Raw genomic sequence first — 19,309 nt, 5'->3', positions numbered from 1 at the left:
GGACTGAGAAGCCACACCCTCTCTTTGCTACCTGTTTCAGCACTTTATCACCCCAATAGTGAAGTGTCCCCTCCTCCCCACACAGCAAGTCAGAGTTCTCCAGGATACAACTTATGCCTGCCAACCTTCCACTGGACACCTCTGAAGAAAGAACAGCTTCATCTTTCTAGGCCATCTAGGTAGCTACTGACAGTAAAAAGGTTTGCCCCTCGCCTTTTTTCATTAAAGAGTGAACAAACACAGTTCTCTTACCTTGTACATCATATGCTCCAGCCCCTAACCGGCTTGGTGTCCTCTGCTGAACTTGTTCCAGTATGTGCATGTCTTTTGTGTACTGGGAAGCCCCGAACTGGACACTGCACTCCAGCTGCAGTCCCACCACAACCAAATAGAAGGGAAGGACCACTGCCAGCTACACTAACGTAGCCTACAATGCAGCTGGTGTTCCTTTCCACAGGGGCGCTTTTTTGTCTTATGTTTCAACAAAGCTGCTTTCTAGCCAACTAGTCCCCAGCCTAAACTGTTGCATGGAGCTATTCCATCCCAGATACAAGACTATGCATTTGCTTTTCTAGAATTACACGTGGTTCCTCTCAGCTGATTTTTCTAACCTGTACAAATCCCTCTGAATAGCAGCCCTGCCCTCAGGCATATCATCTATGTCCCCAAATTTGGTACCATTCATAAACCTACAGAGAATGCACCCCATGTCACCATTTACGGTATTACTAACAGACTAAACAGTACAGACACCTATGGGACACCACTTCTAACCAGCAACCAGTTGGGTCTTCTACGTTGATTTGAACTAGACAGACCTGAAAGTTTTTCATCTGCTATTATTGCCAAGTTGTCCACTTCATATCTCTCCACAGAATCACAGAATTCTAGAGTTTGGAAGGGACCCTCTGGAGTACTACTCCAGCTAGAGGTTGGATTTCTAGTCCAACCCCTCTGCTCAAGCAAGTCAACTAGAAAAAATCCCTCAGGGTTTTGTACAGACAGGTTTTGAGTATTTCCAAAGATGTAGACCTCACAAACTGTCTGGGCACCCTGTTTGAGTGATTAATCACTCTTACAGTGAAAAAGTTTCCTCCTAAGTTTATATGGAGTTTCTTCCCTTTCCATTTGGTGCCCGCTGCCTCCTGTCCTATCAGTTAGCACCACTACTTCCATCAGGTATTTATACACATTGATAAGACCCCCCATGAGCCTTCTCAAGGCTGAACAGTCCCAGCTTTCTCACCTGCTCCTTGATGCTTTAGTCCCATAGTCATCCTCATGACCCTTCATTTGACTTGATGTAGACATCTGTATCTTCCATGCACTAGGGAGCCCAGAACTGAACCGAGGACTTCAGATGTAGAATCACAGAATCATAGAATTGTCTAAGTTGGAAGGGACCTTGAAGATCATCAAGTCCAACCATAAACCTAGCACTGCCAAGTCCACCACTAAACCGTGTCCCTAAGCACCACGTCTACCCATCTTTTAAATACCTCCAGCGATGGTGACTCCACAACTTCCTGGGCAGCCTGTTCCAATGCTTAAAAACCCTTTCTGTGAAGCATTTCTTAATATCCAATTTAAACCTACCCAGGTGTAGCTTGATTCTATGATTCAACAAGGACAAATGCAAGGTCTTGCACCTGGGAAAACATAATCCAGGAGTGCAGCACAGGCCTAGCTGCGGAACAGCTCTGTGGAAAGGGACCTGCGGATCCTGGCGGACAAAAAGCTCAATATGAGAGAATAGTGTGCTGCTGTGGTTAAGAAAGCTAACAAGATGTATGGGCCTCTTCTCCCATTAACAGGTGATAGGACAAGAGGAAATGGTGTCAAGTTGGGCCAGTGGAGGTTTAGATTGCATATTAGAAAAAAATTCTTCACCAAAAGGTTTCTCAAGCACTGGAACAGGCTGCCCAGGGAAGTGGTTGAGTCACCATCCCTGGAGGTATTTAAAAGACATGTAGATGTGGTGCTTAGGGATGTGGTTTAGTGGTGGACTTGGCAGTGTTAAGTTTATGTTTGGACTTAACTATCTTAACCGTCTTTTTCAGCCTAAATGATTCTATGATTCTATTATCTGTTTCTGATCAGGCAATATTTAGCAGACACAATAACACGGCCCTCATTGGTCTGACTGGTAATGTGGACCCTTATGCTCTTAACTGGTTTGTTATCAATCTAATGGCAGAGTTCTTCCTGCTGCTCTCTCACATAAAGGGCAATTTTCCCTCCCTTGTCTTCCCAGCCCTAATTTGACTACAAGGAGATTACAGGCTTTGCTAAAGTCAAGGTATACAACATCTGCTGCTTCTTTCTTGTCCATACAGTTGTCTCATCACAGAAGGTAATCAGGTCAGTCAGGCACAATTCACCCTTGGTAAATCCATTCTGGCTATTCCCAGTCATCCTCCTGTCCTTCCTGTTCCTGCAACTAGCTTCCAGAAAGACTTGCTCCATAACTTTCCCAGAGATTAAGCTGAGACTGACCAGCCTGTCTTTCCTCAGATCCTCCTTCTTCAAGTTAGGCATGATGTTTGTGTTTTTCCAAATGTCAGTAACATTTTTCAATTATTGTGACCTTTCAAAAATGATGAAAGCAGCCTCATCACGACATCAGTCAGATCCCTCTGCACTGCAAGTACAAGGTACTTAGTCCCATGGACTTGTATATGTCCAATGGACTTATTCATTCATTAACAGCATCATTTTCTGCTGCTTCACTCCCAGACTCTGCTTGTAGGCTCTGGGAACTGAGAAGCTGAAGGGCAGAACTGACCAGTAGAAAAGAAGAAAAAAGAAGTAGTGAATACCTTACCCTTTCCACATCCTGTCACTGAGCTGTGGACCCTTATTTTCCTTTAGCTTTACTTTTGCTCCCAGTGTACTCACAGAAGCCATTCCTGCAGACCTTCACATTCCTCACTAGTTGAAAATCCACCCAAGTTTTGTATTTTCTAACACTATCTGTGTGCATTCAGGCAGTGTTTTTACATTCCTCCCTGGCAGTACTTTGTTCTTGCTTCCACCTTTGGTGGACTTCCTTTTTGCGTTTGGGCTCAGGAACACATTGTTTATCCATGCTGCCTTCTTCTGTGTTATGTTGGGTACTCTCTACATTGTGTTTCCTACTTGGAAGGGCTTTCTACAGCCCTGACAGAATTTGAGATATCCAGTAAATGATTATTCAGAGTTTGTGTAACAAAAATAATCTGCTTTACTGGGGCATTAATCACCTAGAAGAGCCACGTAATGCTACTGACAAAGTAGAATGTGCTATTGAGAAAACAATCAGTAAAATTCAGTGTTTCGTAAAGGTGCCTGACTTTTTTCTTGCACATGCATGCCTGAGTAATGCACACCTCAAAATCCACCACTCAAAGCAACCAAGTTTCCTGCATTACTGCAGAGAAGCACATCATGCATGGATAACAAGTCAGACACTTGCCAAAGCAAGGACCTGCACTGCTCCACTGAAGGAGGGCTGAATGACTTCGAGTCCTACCCCTTCTTCTTTCCCTGAAATGGTCTGTAAGTGGCATCTGGGCCATACCATTGTGAAAGCTGTACCACACCTGCCTCTGCCTTTTGTTGAGAAGCATCAACGACCCTTCCTAAACTGATTACACTAGAGTTTAAGGTGTCCCATTACTCTTTCAAAAACCTTTAAAGGTTAAAGATTCTATAACATTAATAATAAAGTCTGCTATCGATTATGAAAGAAAATACACAAGAGTTTTTGGAAATATATGCTAGGACAAAGAAAAAGCAAAACTGCAAACAGTGTGTTAGTCCTCACTCAACACAATTCTACAGTGAGATGTTAACTGAAACCAAGGCTACAGAAGATGAAAGAATTAACCAATAAAGAAACCACTACTGTTAGAAAAAAATGATAAAGCTTTTTAAAAAAGTTTGGTATTTCAAGATACAAAAACTCCATTCAAAAAGACCATACCAAAAGAAAGACGTATCAGCTTCCTTAGGCTGACCTACTCTAAAAATCACCAGTTACCCAGTCCTGAGCAAAATCCCTTTCTCACCCATATTGCTATTACTTTCATGAATGATGGATGATTCGTGTTCCAAAGACTGTGAAAACATGCTTCAGACTGAAGCTCTACCTTTACAAAACACTTTGGCTTTCAAAAGCTTGACAGTAATACTAGAGTTCATACTTAACTCTACTTCCGTTCATATCTTGTTAAATACAAAGTTGAGAGAAAATAATTGAGACTGACATTGTACTGACTTATCTGTGTCTCCAGTGATAATTTTCAGGGTAGAGAACATATCTTTCCGAGCCATTTAATAATGGTTGTGACCAACTGCTGCTCATTCCCAACAAGTGGAAGACATCTTCCCTTCAAGCGCTACAAATAGTCTTTTGTCCACACCTCATTAATGGGAATCCTCCAAACACGATATTGCGATAGCAGCACTTGCCATAATACCAAGCTTTTTGTTATAAGATAAAGGAAAAATCAACTCCTAAATACACAGTAAAGCAACGACATAAAGTTGTATTAAGACCTAATTTCAGCCAAGAAATCTTAACAATTCAAGAGAAGCTGATGTTGCTAAGAAATCACTAGACAATCAGTTATTTTTGTGTAAAGAAACTTTTAAAAAAAAAAATCATAGCTTCCTAAATACGGTAAGAAGTACTCTACAATGGATAATTAATCAATTTTGACAGTATCATCCAGCCTGACAAACAAGTAAAAAGATTCCTGTAAGTATACACAACTTTATATTTTAAAGAAGTAGTATCATAGTAGATGGACTAGGATAGATCATACTGTTCTTTTTTCTCCATCTTTCATGAATCGTTAAATAAATATTTTATACAGTTTTGGCAAAAAGAAATCTGAAGAACTCAAAAAACAGTGTACTATTCCAATAGCTTTGAGAACTCCTGCAAACAATTAACCCAGTTCCTGCATCCACGTAGCTGGAATTTTTAACTGCTCTCATTTTCCACAATGTTTACTTCTGATTGTTCTGCTTGAGACATTATTAATTGTATTTGCCAATTAAGTTATATTAATCTCCAGTTTTAACAATGCAAACGTATAGAATCAAAAATTAAATGTAATTCCAAAAATAACACAACAATATATGCTATTTGCAAATTTCAGTAACAAAAAGTTTCTCAATACAGCCCAGCACCAACACTTCCTGGGTTTTCAATATATGCAGAACTGTGCCTGTGTGAGTATGTGTAGGATATTAAAAAAAGTAGTCACAGACACAGTATTGAACCTGAAAAGTGAGCATCCAATTACATCCCACTCCTAGGAAACGTATATTTACAGAGAAATTATGTCAGCAGTGCCTGTTTAGTCTACTTGAAGACAGGAAAAAAGTATCCCCAAGAGTTATCAAATAAGACAAGATAGGACAAGAGTTATCAAAGAAGAGCAAGCATTTTCTCCTTCCTATAATATCAGATTGTAAGTAGTAGAGATCCACACTAGAAAGAGAAGTTAGGATTTTGTAATTGGAAGTTCAGATTTGTGTCATTCAGGACTGCAGCCCTTAACAAGTTCTGCTGAGCTTCAGGAAGCCAGCCTGTAACAACAGATGCACCATCAGGCAACTGATTTTTTGGGTTTTTTTTGTTACAGTCTGGATGAAAGATAACAGTTGTTCCACAAAGTGGCAGCAGCCATACTGAAACACTGTGCTGACCAAGAAACAGATTTCCCGAGTAAATGAACTAATACAAAAGGTTTGTGGGTTTACAGGCAGCTGAATGCAGAAATGTCATTCTTAAGAAGGCAAGGAATTGTCCTTTATTGGGATTTCAACCCCTCAGATTTTTTTCCTGAGTAACAGAAACAAGCCATTGCATTAAAAACTTCAGTAAGACAGACAATTGTGTCAAGGTCCCAGAACTTCAGTCTCTTCTCTGAGCTTGAAACAAATTCCCTGTGAAATGGAACCCTCCTCTCATGCCTTCTGAGGTCATGAGGATACATAAAGTCTTCACAAGAGACCTTATTCATGACAACAGTCCCCAGAAGGCTTTTTTTTTTTTTTTTCGTGGATATATGGTAGGGGAAAGGTGGTCTGGGTCTGTTCTTGACTGATGGAATAAATATGCATATTTAGAAAGAGGTGTGCTGTCTTTGACAACTGGGAAAAACAGAAAAAAATTGTACCATTTTCCTTTTCTTTCAAAGATATATTTTCTTCAATCTACAGCAACCTTTTGAGTCTTTGTCCAGCCAGTAAAGAAGTTCTAGAAGTTGTAAGTAGCCATCTCAAGAAATCTTTTAACCTGAAAATACACAGACTCTGGTGTAACATCCACTTTCTGGCTCCAAACCCCTTTGCCTGGTGTAATTATTTTTGCTGGGTTTTGTCTTTTCAACTGAACTTCTCTTTGCAGCTTGCTACACTCCTCAAGACTAAACATTCAGTAAGGGAGAAGGCAGACATTTTTTCTTACATAAAACATGTAAGTAGAAGTTTATGGATTATTTCTGCATGTTATATGGAAAATGACCAATTCCTATATCCTGCACACAGTCAGTTGTGAAAGGATTGACAACTCCTCTGCCAAGTGTTTGGGATCCACACACTGAAACTGCTAGAATACTCTGGATGATACAAGCCTGCTCTAAGTTGCAACTTTGTAGACTGCTTACCAATTTACCTTATTAACCATTTCTATTCTGTCCATTCTTTCCTAAAATTTCTAAAACACCCATTCAGGTTACACAAAGAGTTCTCTACGAATCCTATGATCAGTAACTTAAGACAAAAGGTTGCTGGGAGTGACATTATGCCAATATAAAATCTCCCACTATCACAAATAACATCAATGATTCCTGTGAAAGCTGTCTTGTTACTATTCCATGCTGAATGAGGACGATTTCTATGCCAACTCTAAAAAAGCTCTTAGTCTAGAAATCAACAGTGGTGCAAAAATATGTAAACAACTAGTGCCTTTTCGGCTGTGATTCATAAGAAACAGGAATTTTTCTTTTGTCTAAGGAACAAATACACTGTAGAGCTAGTAAGTGTCTGTTCATTTTTAAAGACAAAAAACCCCAAGAAAACCAACCTTTTTGCTATAAAAATATTAATAGAAGGGTGAATATTTTTTTTAACAATAGGCTGCTTACAGCACAATTTCAGATAACCAAGCACATTTAGGAGTTATTTGCCTAAAAGCAGAAGAGCTTTTCCTCTTAGCTGCTCACTTTGAAGACTCCCCCCTTTCTATAAGCTATTTCAAAGCAAAATCTGTTTGCCTTCAGCTCTCTAGATTATAAATCTACCCTCCCTTGACAATCACTCTTAAAGTTAACACTTACAAGTCCTGCACTCATTAATGCCAACTGAAGAAACAGCTTGAACATACTTGGCCAATACAGTTCTGAGTGCAGGCAGCCTTTAAGATGTCTGCACAAGCCATTCCTGGAAGAAAAAGCACAATGTGGACAAAGCGAACACTTCTGGGAGATATGTGCAGAATGGATCTTGCAGTGAAAGCCTCTCAAGAGCAGTCACAGAAGCCCCATAAAACATGGGTTTGTGAGCTTAGTGCTGCACCACACCTGATCACTTCACAGATCCTCTTAGAAACCGACTTTTCCAGAGTCCTAGTCATGCCTCAATAGACACATAAATGCGTCATAAAAAAAAAGAAATCACAAGACCAACTTCAAAATGGATGGCAAGAGAGAAAACCAGAATGCTTCAATATGACTGTCATGTTGCTTGGCCAGTGCTTCACCCTTTAATACAGTGCTGCCCATTTTCTTTTTCCCTTTACTGATTTGTGAGGACTCTTGTTTTGTAAGTACCATGCTAAAAACGCCTACAATTCCACCTGATGAATTTGGCACAATGCATATCTAAATGTGTCAATGAAGCCTTTCCAGTTAACAGCTTTTTTGAAGACTAAGATCTGTGCAAGGATCAGGAAAGAAAAAACCAGAGAGAAAGGTTAAAAAAAACCCAAACAAACAATACACACAATGGCAAGGGTGATTTAATCATTACAGTCATCAAGGAAAAACAAACAAAACAGCCATTTTATGTGAAAACAGTTTTCTTGGCCTATACAGGACTCTTCTGCTCAAGCTTTATGACTGGAGTTTGTGCCTCATTTCAACACACACAATTTTAAGCAGTATCGGTTAAAACTGAGATATGACTAGTACAAAACATTAGAAAATTATAAAATTTCTGAAGCATTTGGTGATACGTCACAATGTACAACATACAAAAACTGTATCAATTGACAGCAAGGCTGAAGACAAAAAAAGGTTTGACTCATGCATTACCAGTCCCTTGCAGCTAAAATATCAAACTACAACATTTCAAGTTGAAAGTAAAATACAAGTAGCATCATACTTAAAGCTAAGAGTACTGACAACAAGGACACTGTATTGTCAGGCACACAAAATGCTTCCCATACTCCTGAGCTGCATGAGAACTTTAATTTCTATGCTTTAACTGTTACAGTAAAAACTTCAAGCACCACGCATTTCTAAACAAATTCATGTTTAGCCTGGCAAGCTTAAGGCTCAAATTGTGTTGACTGATGATGTCAAAAACCTTGACAGATGCAGCAAACAAACATGGAAATATGTAAATATTCATAATTTTCCAGCTGTGCTACAGTAATGACCAAGCTGACTCTGGAAATATTTCAGTTAAGTTTCAGTAAAGCAGTCCCAGAAAACAGACAAAGCTTTTTGTTACTAAAATTAATTGCCTCTAAAATGTAAATATCTAAACGTGGTATTACCTTCATCGCATGGATCTCTTCTATTAATCTCTCAACTCGTTTTTGGTTCTTTAATTTCAAGTCTTCTGAACCCCTGCAAATGAAGTCTGTCTTTATTAAGAAAATCTGGGTTTTGTTCACTTTATTTCCCCGTGGGCTAATACTAAGTAGCAAAATAAAAATATCACAAGAGTGAGCATAAACACATTCCCTTGTTGTTAAATGAACATTTTAGCAAAGAGTGGGACATAATCTAATGCTTCTGCTGCTCTGAAGAGATGAAAAAACACTGAGGATTTACCAGAATAAAAAGGCAGACAAGTGTCACTTTATTAGAAAATGGTAACTACAATTCCTATCAATAATACATAGAAGACACTGATATCTCAAATATAATTACATTTTAAGGTCTGTATATAAATATAAAAGATCATTGGGATTGCTTCTCATTTTGCACAATTTGATAAAACTGTGGGAGAATAGTACGCTCAATTAACACTTTGAACACAGTAACAGATATATCTTATACTGTCTCCAACAAGACACATCCTAAGTTACTTTGGCCAGTTATCTTTAAAAACATAACAAAATGTTAACTATTTACTTAAATATTAATTAATACTATTTATTAAAATTCAAGTATAACCTGAATATCTATGCAAACTAAACAATATTTTTCGCTATAGAACCTTGCATACAATGGCAGTGAGAAAACGTTGCATAACTTATGTTCAACAGCAGAATAACCTAAAAGACCAAGTCTGACACTTTTAAAAGTGCTGTAAACGGTTTTGTAACTGATTGGGATTAGCTTCCAATACACTAAATCCCTTTAAAAAAAATGTTATCCCAATTCTGATTTATGAATCTCCTTTTTAGTTAGTATTTTTAGTCTATCAGAAGTGATGTAAAAATAAGACAAATAGAATTTATGCATCATAGTGCTGTAAGTTTTAAATGTAATACATGTCTCTGCCACTTCTCCATTTTTGGGAAAATAATGAAGATACCATCTCATTTATAAACACACAAACAAGAATACTGGTATTTAAAACTGACTTTTTCAACTTTAATTTCCCGATGTGTCTGGTTAGTCTGCGAATAGCCAGGACTCTGGCCTTCTTCACGTCTTTTCTCATCTTCACAACCTGTCAGAAAGATGGAAGACATAATTAAGCTTGTTTTCCTTGATTAGTTTCCATATGCAATACATTCATTACATTGACTTAAATTTTAGAAATTAGTTAAATGAAAAGAATTATTTTTGAAAACAGAGTGCATTCCCCTGCTAACCAAATTCCAGTACAAATGAATTCAGATTTCATTTAAAAATCAAACTGCTTCCATAAACATCAGAGGAAGAACAACCAACAGTCTAAAAATGTGTCTGAGGTCTAAACAGAAGACAAGACATTCCTAACTAGCCATACTCTAATATTATTCTTAGAGCTAGACTGAGCTAGAGATTTGAAAAGACTCACCTTTTGCCTTCACTTTGTTTATTTTTGTTCCGGTGAAACAGCACCAGTATTTTTCCATTAGTACATAATACGTAAAAGTATTTTCATTATGAAACATTTTCAAAGATTAAGGAAAGATTTCCAAACTAAACATTATTTATTACAGAACAGAATTCAAGATACAAAAATCTTTTTACATATTTGAATTGATTTTTGTTGAAAATAAAATCAAAGTGATTTCCAAATCACTCCAGCCTCTTTCAGCTTCCTATCCTACCCAGTATTCTGTTCCCCAAATGTATTTCAAAGTAGACAGTATTAAAGAACTTGACAATAATGTTTTGGTCTTATTTCTCTCCCCAAAATAAAAGAAACAGAATTCTAATTATTATTAGACAGATAGTACAAACAGACAAAACTTTGGAATCACTTGCTATTAAATTCCATCATGGGAAACCTTAGGCCTAGGCATTGTCTTGTGAATGATGCACATTTTAGATACAGCGAGTCAATAGTGACTTACAACCTTGCTTTTTAGAACTCAAGAAACCAACACTTATTTATTCAGATATATCTTACTATCACTATTAAGATTTTGGATTTAACAGTTAAACTTAGAAGATATAAAATACTAAAACAAACAAACAAAAAAATCAGCCTTCCTGACAAAAAGCCAAATTTCTCCTAAATTTATCCAGTGGGATAAGTTTCAAAATAAGTTGGCACCTCTTTCTCAAGGAAGTTCTTTACCTCAGATTTCTATTCTATCTTCCAATTTCTCAGAGATAACACCAAAATGATTGCTTGATGGTGACTGCACCATCAAGTCAGTTCCCCCAGGAATACTGTATTATAAACCTGCCACATGCTTGACCAAAACCGAGAAAAAAATAAATCTTCAAAGCTCACAGAGGAACATTTCACACCTATGATGGGAAGCCTGGCTACTATATCTCCTATGTGCAGAGATCATAAAGGTGAGATTATATCACTTATTAAAAAAAACCACAAGAAAACCCCACATACTTTGCACACCCGATTACGTTTGTAGCTAGGTTACTAACACAAGCAACCAGTTAAGCCTTGAACTGTGCTCAGCAGTGGCTCTCCTGAAGGCAAAACAATTTCTATAGAAGGGCAGATGCTGATTGCCAACCCCACCTCTGCCAGGGCAGAGGAGGAGTGTGTAGAGCAGCACTCCCCCAAAGAGTAAGCGAGGGGAATTGTACTTGGGCAGTGTTACTGGTACTTGCCCAGAGAGAAGGGAAAAGGCAAAGAAGGTTTTTGGGACAAGAATGACTGACTTACAATTGGTCTTGTGTTCTAAAATTTGTACAGCAAAGGTCAAAACACTAGTTACCATAGTGAAAATAACTGTGCACGCAGGTCTGCCTACAAGCATTTCTACTTCAATTAACGGCAGAAACCATGTACCAAAAAGCACCTGTGACAAATCTCTGCTAGACAGCACTGCTCAAGTCTCCACACGCTAAGAAATCCTTAACATTACCGTTTGCCATCTAAGCACAAAAACATTTATTTCTATAAGATATTGGATGCAATTATCACGGCTTCCTATATTACATCTTCTTCTAAACGGAAGAAAGAAAATAAAGTATCTCCTGGTTGAATACCTCTTAGATACTATATATGTTCGAAGAGTTTGGCACTTCAGATGCAAACTGGGTATGCCTTCTTAGAAAGTTGGGGAGGAGAGTGTTTGTTTTGGTTTCTGTTCGTGGGTTGTTTTTTTCTATTAAAAAAATAACCATTAAAAACAGCCACAAGCTACAAACACGTGTGAATTTAAGTAACTCATATTCTACATATTAGTTACTGTGTATCTAAACATGAAGTACATTTAACTTTCAAAAATATTTTGTAATGTGTTTTTTAATAGAAATATTAATGCAGACACAGCATGTTTCCGGGGCCTACAAGAGCCAAACCCCAGCCTCAGGAATGAGGGAAGGTATTCGCTCTTTGGCAGGCTACGAACATCAATTTATGTAATCCAGTCACTTCTTTCACACGGGACAGTATGCATCAACTGTGTTCTTGGAAGTACTCATAAAGTTCTCAAGAAAGCAGTCAGTTCTTTGGGACAGAAATCAAAAAAGTTTTGCTTTAGATTTACAGTGTGCCTGAAACAATGGGGCTTAGACCACCAGGGTGGCTCCTAGGACTCACTGAACCATCTGCCTCCCGTGTTACAAAGTGAGATAGGCAACTTCTCCTCCAGTTAAAAAAAGTGCCAGAAAACCCTCCACCAAAAACAGTAGCAAAGTGTGAAAAATAATAACAAATATTTACTCATAATAAGTAAGATATTTTTTATAAATAGGTTAAGAAAAGACAACAAGAAAAGGAGAAGTCTGTGCACTGAAACTTAGAAAGGCTGCGGTATAAGTCAGGGTCAGAATTACCAATCCTTTAAGACTGGGCCATAAGGATTTTTAACCTACTTAGAGACTGCAGTAAATGCAAAAGAATAATTATAAACACAGGCAAACCTCAAAGCAAACAATGTCTTCTATCAATAGAAACAAATCCTAGGATTCCTGGAAATCCACGAAGCCTTCAATTTTAAGTGGAAATAGCCACTTCAAGGATTCCTTGCAATAAAGAACAAGAGATGCTTTCCTTTGTTGAAGGCATTTCTTTATTCTGTAGGAAAACATCACCTACAAGGCAATTAAGCCACTACCATTTATTAATACTAACAAATATCTGTGTTTATGAATGATTAACACATATTTATTAATTGCAATTCTTAAATAGGAAGAAATAATATAAAAGTAAGATGAGATAATACAAAAGAAGGTATATAGATAATATACAAGTTATTAAATCTAAAAGAAATCATAGGGGAAACAAGCTCACTTTTAGAAACTAGCCTAGGTAGTAACACATACTGGCCTGAAAGCACATGAGCATGTTTCAAAAGCTATGGTTAGGGATAAAAATCACATCCATTCTGCACCGTGCCTTCCACAGTGCAGTTTAAGTATTTATATTACTGCGGATCCTAAACAAAGATGAAATGCAAAAAAATTCCATGGCTGCAGGTATACCTGCAGCCAGAGAGGCTCCCACCACCCCAACAGCTTGCAACCTCCAGTAAGCATTGCCACAAAACATGACATGTACCAGCCAGTTGCACACAAGCCATTTCAAGCCACAGGCAGACAGTACCTGCTGCTGTTTCAAGAAAGAAAGGGCAAAGAAAGAGCGCAGCATGGGATCAGCAGATTACTGGTCAGACAAGAACTAGAAACCCTCTCCTGCAATTTGCCTTTGGCCAAGGAGCGCACATTACTGAGGGGGATTATAACAGGAATTGCTAACTTCAGCACAACCTACACTAAAGGGATACTTGGCACACAGCTCCCAGTACTCACTGCTAGCAGTGCCAGTACCTGGCAATAAAAAGAGCCCCAATTTGGATGGTTGGGTACACTTGGCATGGTAAAAAGGAACAAGAGGGCATACATCAAATGAAGAGGGTGATTTCCAGCAAACAATGCATCTAACAAGGGTGTGTTTAAAGGCATCACAAGAACTATTATTTAACCCAGAATTTACAGCTGAGAAAGGAAGAAACCAACAGCTTCAGCCACTTTCTGCCTTCTTATTCTAGTTTGCTCCTGCCTCTGAAGGATGAATAACCATTCCCAGAGATTTGTCCTCTTGTGTGGTAGTCCAATCAAGCATTCCCCAATCCTCAGCATGTCCAAGCCCTTCTCATGCCGAAGCAGGGGGAACAAAGGGAGAGAAGAAATTGAAACAGGACTGTTTAATTGTACCTTTGATCTCTAAGTTTCCTTCTAGCTTTTTTTTTTTCTTTTTGCAACAAAATAGTTTGTTTAATTACTGATATTTCAGTCATAGTTACAAATTATGTAATTTCATCTAACAAAAATCTTGGAAGGGCTGAATCGGTGCCTGACTCAGTGTTGGACTTACTGAAAAGAGCTTCCGATCACATACCCTTTTAAATTAAATGGACATGGTTATTGTATATAATACAAGACAAAAATGTGTAGTAGAACAGAAAGCTATTTTAAAAGCCTCCCAGACAATTAAGCTGTTGCAAAAAAAACCCCACTCTTATGAAAATTTAAGTTTCTTGATGAGAAACCTAAGGCATTTTTAGATGAAAGAACAAACAAAAAAAAAAGGTAATCTGATTTACGTTACAAAAATCTGAATCACTACGGAAAAGTCCTCATATTGGTGATGGCAACAAAACCACCCAAGCAATGTGGATAAAACAACAGTGTAGGTGCAATATTAGATTCAAATTCACATGACTAGTCAAAGGTATTTGCCTTCACATTTTTAAGACAACAGCAGCAAAGTTCTCAAAGGAACACTACATTAGAATAAAATGTTATACTTGGCCATTTCTGAAACTTGTTTTGAGGTCTGTACAGGCAACATGCCTCCAAACTAAGCTAGTGTTCCGCCAATTAGAAAAAAATAAAGGAAAGTGTGACTAAAAATTTGTAGATGTATCAAGAAAGGTACGTGTCTACTCTGAAGTACAGTATCAACTATACTTGACCAAAAAAAACTTGCAAACCCAAACCATTCTTCAAGAAATATTAATCCAATGGATTAAGAGGAAAAAATAAGCAATAACATGTTTCTGCCCATGGCTTCTTAAATATATTCTATTCAAAAACACTGAAATACTAGAAGAACTGTTTAGGTTAACAATATGAAAAGTGTTTTTTTCATGTTACCATGTACAAAAGTTAGTCCTGTACATGAAAATACCTGAAAAACCCAGAATGTCTTAAGTTCTTGCTAACTCAAAGTTAATAAAAGTTTACTTATATAGTTGGCCCCACCTATCCAAAATGGATGAAGCCAATAAACCGATGGCCACGTCTTTTTCCTCTGAGCAGCCTGAAGCACATACAACTGTTCTCCTTGGGCTTCAGCCTACAAGGTGCTGAACATTTGGGTCCTGACCCAATAATGCACTTAAATTATTAAATCCTTAAGCAACCAGCACTAGACAGACTGAAGTTTCTTTAACCACTTCTGCTGTATGGCAGCACATATTCTAGTCATAGCTCTTGTACAAGTAACCAGAAAAGACAAATCATACTGTTCACCTCAAAGAAGGACACTGGACCTTACCTCATGAAGTGAAAACTCATTTTAAGAGTTTATAGTGTTCTGAAATATCCATAATGTTATACAAACACACCCCCATTAAACAGAGGCCTCCCTCCTCTCCCCCAACATGGTGAGGTCTCTCCTATATGAAGATTGTCTTCAAGGTCCAGACACAATTGCAAAAAAATTTCATTCACAGTTTGAAGATATCATTCCTAAGCAACATTCTGTAGTTTTACATAGACATGTCCAAATCCATTTTGCAATATAAGGTCTCTTATGTCTTTTCTATTACTTGGTGCCTCAAAAAAAAAAAAAAGAGGGTAATTCTGAGGTGCTTTTCTGCTTCAGTTTCTTCCTGTGCTCTCAACGCTAACAGGCTTTATCTGACATGAAGGTTACACCCAAGAGTGGGATGACAATCATCATGAATCTACCTTTTAAATTCTATCTCAGGAGAAAATCTATTTTAAATATATCTGACCATATCACTATCAACAAATTACCACATACCTGCACAAACTGGGTTTAGAGAATGAATGATAGCAATAAGTGAAATTTCAAGTACAAGCTGTACCTCAGTCCTAGTGGAGCCCCTTCATGCCAACAGAACCCTAGCAGGTTCTCTTAAAATGAGCATCTGATACAATTAAGATCAAAACTGCTTAAAGCAAAGCGAAAAAAAATATTTACATGCACCCAAAGATGCACATTAGCTTTTTGATTTTACTGCATTTAGAAATCTCCTTCTGAACCCCCACAAATTTAAGCAGCGCTGCTTAAGTAAAAAGGGGAAAAGTCATTAAAACCACACCAAAACCAGTTGTGTATGTTGCTTAAATTATGCATCAACAAATGTCAAAGCAAGAAATCCAGCTTGAAAAAAATAAAGTGAAATGGATTTAAGTTGACTATTCAAGGTCCCTCCAATACCTACAAGAAAAACGTGGAACTAAATAATGTTTCAGTTCTCACTGATCTTCTTTCCTTTCCTCGTTTTAGGGCACACCAAAGCACTGGTTTCATTTTATAGTTACTTGGCAGTCTTCTAACCAAGAAACTACCATGGAAACCAAGTATTCTAAACCTTAATTTTTGGTGCTATTTGGCAACAGAGAGTTTTAAAATTCAAAACACCTGCAGCTGGAGTACATATTAGCCAGAACTAACAATAGTACATAATCTTTTGAGTGAATAATCTAAGTGAAAAAATGTTTCTGGAACTTCATTACAAATATTTCTCTCTATTATCTGGAATGTCAGCTTGAAAGATCTAATGATTTTTAGATTCTTAGGAAAAGTTAGGAATTGCCAAGTTTACTTTTTTTTCTGTTTTAGAAAAAGAATCACTATATTACAGTATATATTTTATACATGTCAAAGTATCTGCAAAGAGCCAGTCTTAGACTTATTACAGCTTCATATATTTGCATTATAAAACCATATATAAGTAGGGGGTTAAAGGCAGCAAGAACAACGTAAATACATCTATGTGGAGTATTGGGGTTCAGTTGCTCAGTTCCCGGAGAGTTTTACACAAATATATACCCACAAAAAAGAAAAACCCCACACATCCTAACTTTACAAAAAACAAGTGAGTTTTCAGCTAGATCGGTTTCCTGAACAATTTCCCTTTATGGTGAACCCTAGCTAGCTCCAGGGTGAAAGAGCAAAGTGAGAATGTACAGAAGGAAACAGAGAGATGGGCTACAACAAACCAGACTACGATTAATGAGCCATCACTGTATTTTATATCAGGATCAAATCTCAGTACAGAGTGCTAAGGAACACACAGGTTCTTCAGCTAGTGTCTGTGCCATATCAATATAGTGTTAATCTTGCCTTTTCCATCTTCAGCTACATACAAACAGGTTCAAACCAAGTGGACTCAACTATATCACAATACATCTAAAAAAATGTAGACAAGTTCATGAAACACGAGGCAACTTTTTCTGGACTAAAATACAGCACCCTGCTGCCCAAAGCAGGCAAAAGTACCGTCACTAGCTAGAGGCACCCGCAAAGCCAAACACCCACAGCCTTTCAGGCCTCTGGGCACTCACCCTGTCAAGTTCCCAAGGAGAGCTGCTAAAGATGAATGGGAAAAAGCACACTTCCCACTTGGGCATGTTTCCACCTTTATCATGGGAAAAGTAATGCACACACTCCTCATGAGCTACTGTCAAACCCTTCAGTCTGTCCATGCTGCTTTCTTTGTACTTTCTCAACTGAAGCACTGACTTTCAATAAAGCACCGTATTTCCTCCTGCATGGAGAACAACTCTCATTTCTAGCATATTTCTCCAAGTGGAAACCACAATGAGTACTCAGACTGCTAGCAAGGATCATTTTCATCTAAAGGTTTTGAAAAGCAATTCCAAATATCTCAGATAGTTGGGATGGAGTAAGGCTAGTCTAGAATTACTTGCTCATTGCCAAAGACCAAAATTTAATGGATTTACTGCTTCAAAGTCAGTGTCTCACTGTATGGAGTCAGGCTCTATGTAGTACTTCAGAAAGCATTCGAGCTCTCAGGTCCAAACCAGTATCGTGAGCTGGCCAGACGCATTTCTAAACCCTAAATAAACAGCAGTAGTTGTAAACGTCCAGATAAGAACCAACTGTGATAAACTTGCCCAACGATGCTATAGTACATAAATCAGCGCATAGGTCACCACACAGGAATAAAAATTACACAAGTTTTCCAAAACAGAGGACTACCTGAATGCACTTTCTAACCCTGCACTTAATTGATCAGCTGGACATGAGTTTGAAAACCCCCAGATAGCACCCTGCTAAAAATATTTCCATGGAATGTTGCCGGGAGATGTGACCAAGGCAGTCAATGCAGCCAAGCTCAAATCAATGGATTTCTATGCCTAGGATTTCTTAATTAGCCCAGAGCTCTAGCTAGAAGCCACATGTGAATTTCACACCCCTTTATGCCTTGATTTCACAGGAGGACAGTAATAGCAGAAGCTACAATAGTAACATAAGAATTACCAGGATCAACACACGTGAATAAATAATGACAGTGGTGAGGTTTTTTTCCACTTTTTCTCTTCAAACGGTGAACTTCTAAAAAGCAGATGAAAGAGCACTGGCAGCAAGGCAACATTTTGAATGTCTGTATTTGCCACCCCCTTAAACATGCAGTCATGTTGCTACTTCCTCTTCAAGTAAGATAAGCACCTTTCTGTAAAAACTGCACAGTTGTTAAAAAAAGAGACAGCCAGAAAACGTTTTCAAACTTACACCCCTATTCTGAGGATATTTTAAAACTATTACATGACTCAGGTTAATGTATAGTTTTCAAAGGTTAATCTCCTTTTATCTGAAAATGAGCCTCAGCTCATTTCATAAATGCTGTTGAGCATTTACCACCCTTTCACTTACTACAATTCACATTAGGTATTAGCCTAACCACCAGCAAGGAGCTACAACTCTTCTGTCTTCCTGATACCAGATCAGCAAGCGTTCTAAATGCAATGAAATTCAGTCTGCCTGTCAAAGCCCCAAAACATAGAATCATAGAATGGTTTAGGTTGGAAAGGACCTTGAAGATCATTGAGTTCCACCCCCCCTGCCATGGGCAGGGACACCTCCCACTAGACCAGGTTGCCCAAGGCCACATCCAGCCTGGCCTTGAACACCTCCAGGGATGGGGCCTCAACAACCTCTCTGGGCAACCTGTTCCAGTGCCTTACCACCCTCAAAGTGAAAAATTCTTCCTAATGTTTAATCTAAACCTGCCCTCTTCCAGTTTAAAGCCATTCCCCCTCGTCCTATCACTACATGCCCTAGTAAAAAGTTCTTCCCCAGCTCTCCTGTAGGTCCCCTTTAGGTACGGGAAGGCCACAATAAGATCTCCCCAGAGCCTTCTCTTCTCCAGGCTGAACAGCCCCAACTCTTTCAGCCTCTCCTCATAGGAGAGGTGCTCCAGCCCTTGGATCATCCTCGTGGC

The 19,309-nt window shown here is 38.3% G+C and overlaps 1 protein-coding gene across 1 annotated transcript in view; it reads right to left on the bottom strand.

Moving 5' to 3' along the window:
* The window catches only part of SRFBP1 (serum response factor binding protein 1), a 78,965-nt gene that overhangs the window by 40,911 nt on the left and 18,745 nt on the right, over positions 1-19,309 (bottom strand). The window contains exons 2-3 of the mRNA XM_009893820.1: positions 9,815-9,903; positions 8,777-8,849 (exon numbers count right to left, since the gene is read on the bottom strand). Of these exons, the coding sequence (XP_009892122.1) occupies positions 8,777-8,849; positions 9,815-9,903 (162 nt within the window). The remainder of the gene's footprint in view (positions 1-8,776; positions 8,850-9,814; positions 9,904-19,309) is intronic.

This window comes from Charadrius vociferus, unplaced genomic scaffold (genome assembly GCF_000708025.1).
Source record: "Charadrius vociferus isolate BGI_N301 unplaced genomic scaffold, ASM70802v2 scaffold158, whole genome shotgun sequence".
Lineage (NCBI taxonomy): Eukaryota > Metazoa > Chordata > Aves > Charadriiformes > Charadriidae > Charadrius > Charadrius vociferus.
This window is presented reverse-complemented; position numbering and strand designations above follow the sequence as displayed.